General features: G+C 40.1%; 1 protein-coding gene across 2 annotated transcripts in view; it reads right to left on the reverse strand.

The window, feature by feature from the left end:
- The window catches only part of LOC120429089 (programmed cell death 6-interacting protein), a 40,661-nt gene extending 36,944 nt beyond the window's left edge, over window positions 1–3,717 (reverse strand). The window contains exons 1-2 of one of the 2 annotated variants that reach the window (XM_039594249.2): window positions 3,580–3,717; window positions 3,264–3,523 (exon numbers count right to left, since the gene is read on the reverse strand). In XM_039594249.2, the coding sequence (XP_039450183.1) occupies window positions 3,264–3,475 (212 nt within the window). In that variant the 5' untranslated portion in view covers window positions 3,476–3,523; window positions 3,580–3,717. Of the gene's footprint in view, window positions 1–3,263; window positions 3,524–3,579 lie in introns of those variants that run through there. The other variant, XM_039594250.2, reaches the window with a different exon arrangement.
- Window positions 3,718–6,000: the final 2,283 nt, after the last annotated feature.

The raw sequence follows: 6,000 nt of genomic DNA on the forward strand, positions 1-6,000 counted from the left end.
AAGCCCGTTTGAGTGGAACGCCTACCGATGGGTCCTTCTCAAATAGGCACAAAACCTCTTACTTTTTTTATTATCAACAGATTTTACAATCCAAATGACATAGAGGATATATACAATCAAACTTAAGCTATCAAACTAAACTAGCACAATGTAAAAAATAAATAAATAAATAAATAAATAAATAAAACTAACTAAAAATAAACCGGTCTAAACCTTTGTCAAAACACATATGCTTCCCTGAGAAAATTCAAAATATCGTGCTTCAGACGGGGACGAGACAAATGGAACAGCAACAAAAAAGGCTTTAGCAGCTTCTCTACGAACACTCAAAGGATCAAGGTGGAGCATAGAGCAACGAGTTTCGTAATTTGGACACTCACCAAGATGTCTTAGAGCAAATCTTGTAAATTTACGTTGAATCGCTTCGATTCGTCCAATGTCATTATGATAATATGGAGCCCACACAACTGAACCGTACTCTAGGGTGGAGCGAACTAAGGAAAGATAGAGAATTTTTAGGCAATTGACGTCGCGAAAATATTTGGTCATTCTAAAAATCATTCCTAGCTGTTTAGAAGCCTTCGAGCACAAATATGAAATGTGATTTTTAAAAGAAAGCTTCGAATCCAACAACACGCCTAAATCCTTTACAAAAGAGTCACGAGTAAGTGGGTTACCAAGAATTTTGTAACTGAAAAACGTTGGGCAGCGTTTACGGGTGAATGTAATTGTCGAACATTTAGAAGGATTGAGAACCATCTGATTCAAGCGGCACCAGTCAGCAAATAAATCAACCTGAGCTTGCAAATCTTCCATATCAGTAGGCCTCTTAATTATAGCATACAATTTAAAATCGTCAGCGTAGCATAGTTTAGGACAGCGAAGCAGGAAATTGACATCATTGATATACAACAGGAAAAGAAACGGCCCTAAATGGCTTCCCTGTGGAACACCCGAGGTAACAGAAAATGGTAAAGACAAGTTATCGGAGATTTTAACCAACATAGTTCTTCCGGTCAGGTAGGAGTTAACCCACGTAAGCAAAGAACCGTGTAGGCCAACACGGCGAAGTTTCGCAATTGCTATACGGTGGTTAATTTTGTCAAATGCCGCAGAAAGGTCAGTATAGATGGCGTCGACTTGATAGCCATCGCTAATCGCACGTTGGATCTTGGAAATGTAAGTGACAAGATTCGTATTGGTGGAACGTTTAGGGAAAAACCCGTGTTGGTCATCGGAGACGACGTGCGATAAGTTGTGGCGAAGAAACTCCAAAACAATCACTTCAAACAACTTGGAGACTGCACAGAGGGCGGCAATACCGCGATAGTTTTTAACGTCTTGCTTGCAACCCTTTTTAAACACTGGGAACACATATGACTCCTTCCAGTATTTGGGGAAAACTCCAAGAGAAAGTGATAAATTAAAGATTCGAAGGAGTGGCTCCGAGAGGCTATTTGCACACTTTTTGATAACGATTGCGGGAACTCCGTCAGGTCCGGGGGACGTGGAACTTTTCAATTTCGAACACGCTGCATTAAAGTCCTCCCGAGAGACTTGAAGGTCGGAGCAGACAAGACCGGAATCAGGAACCGAGTCAGCTGCCGCAGCAACATCAGGGTCGCTTAGGTTGTTGTCAGCAAAAACGCTCGAAAATTGGACACGGAAGGCATCACAAATCTCAGATGAGGTTGAGACTTCCACCCCGTCACGGATCATAGTTGACGGAAGACCAGACTCCTTTCGTTGCTCATTTACGAACTTCCAGAAGCCTTTAGGATTTTGTTTGAGGCGGTTCTGAACACGAGATTGGTGAGCGAGGAACAGTGACTTATTCAACCGCCTGTAGTCGTTGCTGATCTGATTCAAATTTAGGCGATTGACACTGATAGGGCACTTGGAAAACTTTTTCAAGGCAGCTCTCTTGGAGGATTTCAGCTTTTTGAGGGCTTTTCACTTTCGCTTACTTTTTCACGGCGCTTAAGATATGAAATTGCTTCCAACTACCGGCAACATGTTCTTTTGATCATTAGTAAGGCACTCACTTGAAGAATAATCCCGAAAAATGTAATAAATTAGCAAGCGCCATCAAAAAAACAAACGCGCCAAGTCGTTTGACGTTTCAATTTTCACTTTGCATTCTAATCGAAGGCTGAAGAAAACCGAGCGAGAGACGAAGGCAAAAAAGAACAAAGGCTGGCCGTCAACACCACCAGCAGCACAGCAAGCGATGCCAGGAAACTTTCCCTATAAATGCCACTTTTCGTGAGTGTTCGTTTGAACTGTCAGCGCAAATGGCAACACTCGACAGAGTGTTGGAAGAAAAAAGAACTAAGCCGATATTAGAAAAATGGGCGTGGCCCAATGCATTCGCCTCGATTAGAATACCCTTGGGAATTTTTTTTTTGTTAAATGCTTGGCAAAGAAATAGAATAACTTTTAGTGAAAGTGAAAATAAACAGAAATGTTCACAAAAACTTGCTCTACTCGTTGGTGTACTTGGTTTTAGTAAAATTCAAGGGAGACTCTAGATTATCCAGCATCATTCAAACACGACCGCTTATTAGGATTAAAATGGGTAGATTTCCCCTATATTTCTGAAGTATGAATTACAAATTCAAAAATCTCAGCATTTTTAGATTTCTTTGATTGGCTTATTCAAAACTCACAAACAACAATTTTCATGAAAAATAAGGAAAATAATAAAACCATCGGTCTAATAACAATGTTTTGTCTTGTTTATGAATAGTCAAAATGTTTATAAACTTTTGTTTTGGTAAAAATAAACTTTTTCTGTAATTTAGAAAAAAAAAAAGTGCTCCTAAATATTTAGTTGCTCATATGCCTAGGTGGTGCACCAAATGAAAAAGGTTGAAAAACACTCAAAATTGGTCCAAACTCACAATGTTATTCACAGGGGTTCTTGTCCAAGGTTCAAATGATAGCAAAACATTTTTTGTTTCATAAAATTTTGTGTTTGGTAATTTTTACGGGCTTTTGAAAACAGGTCTTATTGATTTCCCTAAAATTTGCCCATTTTTGTTTACATTTCGTACTGTAACTTTGCTTGTGTTCGACCAAATTTGATAAAATTTGGGGAGATGTTAGTATACATTCTACATGAACACCTGCAACTTAAAGCTCAATGAAAAATTGTGTCAGTTCCGAGATATTTGAGTTCAAACTTTTGGTGCTCTGGAGTAACCATGGGCGGGAGAGGGTTAAGATAGAGGAAATGATAATGAGGAAAAAAAAATACTTACGCGTAAATTATCTCCAACGCGTTTTCAGATTTCTCAAAGCCTTTCCAAACAGCGGCATTTCGTTGATAATTGAACTTGCTGACGGCCTGTTCAATGCCCGACAACTTGGATGGTCCCAAATTAGTATAGGAACTTTTGATTAAATTATTCAACGGGCGAACTAAATCGACATCTGTGGGCTTTTTCAAAGGGACACTAAGCAATTCAGACATACTCGATTTATTTATTTATTTTTTTTTGTATGATGGTCGTCGATGGCACTGAAATTAAATAAATAATTATAATTTTTGAAATTAATTCTGAACAAAATTCTTACATATTCCTGTGCTTGACTGCTAGTTGGAAAAGATGATGACTAAATAATTTTAATGTGACTCACAAACAACACGGAGAATCGGCATTACACTTTTCCGAGTTCGATTACACGAAATTCAGTTCAAGTATGAGTACATACACTCAAAAAACTGTTCACTACAATGTTGCATGAAAATTCCAGTCGCAGCCACCCAGACAGAAAAGTCCGTCGGACGTCCGTCGTTTCCCTGACTGAAAAGTCCGTCAGACGTCCGTCGTTTGTCGTCCGTGCAATCGTACGACATCGCACGACAATGTCGTGCGACTTTTACGCGAATGTCATACGTTTTTGCACCAAAATGTCGTATTTGTCGTGCGATCGATGATCGAAATTCTACGACATTGTCGTACGACATTCGACCAACGTCACACGGTTTTGTTATTTAGAATGTCGTGCTATTGTCGTGTGCTGTCATTTCGGATTTTTAGTTTATGTTGCAGTTGAAAAAACTGTTGTTTTGCTTTTATTGTTTTTTTTATTCAAACTCAAAATTTCACAAACATATTCACTTGTTCACTCAATTTCACTAGCGGATCGCCGAATCTTCTCCAACTTGGCTTCCTTCGGGATTTGCCTTGACCGTAGATTCCAGTTTGGATGTTGGTATTCTTCTGAGGCGGCCGTGGAAGCATCTTGGTCGTATTGGACTTCTGCTCCTCGACGAGCTGATCTTGGACCTCCAACGGATTGATGTTTACCGGAGTATGAGACAACGTGGGTTTGTGGAGTATGAGTACGAGAAAACGTGGCTGCTTCCGTGGGTTCTACGGAAGCCACGTGGGACCACACAGGGACGCATGGTTTCCGGCAGGATCAGATTGGAATATCCCCATAGAAATTTGAGCCGACGTTTGTTTCACCGACTATTATGGGAGCGACTAATCGGCCGACTAAATCGGCCGACTGCAACCGACGAAATCGCTTGATTAATCGATGCATTAAAACGGCGTTCTGGGTGAATCCGGCCGGCCGGATCAACCGGAATGAGCCTACTGCCAAGTTCACATGCCCAGGCTCTTCCAATACATTTTTACACCATGTGTACTGCCGTTCTAAGCATAATTGTCCCATGTCATTTTTCGACGATTTTGACCTTTTGACAATTTTAAGATTAGTTTGACGTAAACTTTTCGAAAAACCCATAAAATCTAGTACTTTGTTCGGAAACTCATCAAAAACAACACCAAGTCTGTTTGTCCCATCGTTACACTTCTACGCATAATTGTCCCACCAAGTATTTTCTTTCACGAAATCATTAGTTATACGAAGCATTGAGTCTTGTTTACATACTGGTATGCATGTGGGGCATTATTGTTGGTGATTTACGTACGTTATGGGGCGATGGGGGTACATGTGGTACGTATATGTTACGTCGGGTCATTGTGGCGGTGTTACCGCTGTTTGCGTGCGTTTTTGGGATTGCGAGGGGGGCGCTGGGGATCGGGGGGGTTATGGTGTATTGGTGGAGGGTGTTAGGATGGGGTGCAACAGGGTTTGGAGTTTGTGAGTTGTGGAGTTTTGAAGTTTTGGAGTTTTGGAGTTTTGGAGTTTTGGAGTTTTGGAGTTTTGGAGTTTTGGAGTTTTGGAGTTTTGGAGTTTTGGAGTTTTGGAGTTTTGGAGTTTTGGAGTTTTGGAGTTTTGGAGTTTTGGAGTTTTGGAGTTTTGGAGTTTTGGAGTTTTGGAGTTTTGGAGTTTTGGAGTTTTGGAGTTTTGGAGTTTTGGAGTTTTGGAGTTTTGGAGTTTTGGAGTTTTGGAGTTTTGGAGTTTTGGAGTTTTGGAGTTTTGGAGTTTTGGAGTTTTGGAGTTTTGGAGTTTTGGAGTTTTGGAGTTTTGGAGTTTTGGAGTTTTGGAGTTTTGGAGTTTTGGAGTTTTGGAGTTTTGGAGTTTTGGAGTTTTGGAGTTTTGGAGTTTTGGAGTTTTGGAGTTTTGGAGTTTTGGAGTTTTGGAGTTTTGGAGTTTTGGAGTTTTGGAGTTTTGGAGTTTTGGAGTTTTGGAGTTTTGGAGTTTTGGAGTTTTGGAGTTTTGGAGTTTTGGAGTTTTGGAGTTTTGGAGTTTTGGAGTTTTGGAGTTTTGGAGTTTTGGAGTTTTGGAGTTTTGGAGTTTTGGAGTTTTGGAGTTTTGGAGTTTTGGAGTTTTGGAGTTTTGGAGTTTTGGAGTTTTGGAGTTTTGGAGTTTTGGAGTTTTGGAGTTTTGGAGTTTTGGAGTTTTGGAGTTTTGGAGTTTTGGAGTTTTGGAGTTTTGGAGTTTTGGAGTTTTGGAGTTTTGGAGTTTTGGAGTTTTGGAGTTTTGGAGTTTTGGAGTTTTGGAGTTTTGGAGTTTTGGAGTTTTGGAGTTTTGGAGTTTTGGAGTTTTGGAGTTTTGGAGTTTTGGAGTTTTGGAGTT

The sequence above is a fragment of the Culex pipiens genome, unplaced genomic scaffold, assembly GCF_016801865.2.
Source record: "Culex pipiens pallens isolate TS unplaced genomic scaffold, TS_CPP_V2 Cpp_Un0003, whole genome shotgun sequence".
Lineage (NCBI taxonomy): Eukaryota > Metazoa > Arthropoda > Insecta > Diptera > Culicidae > Culex > Culex pipiens.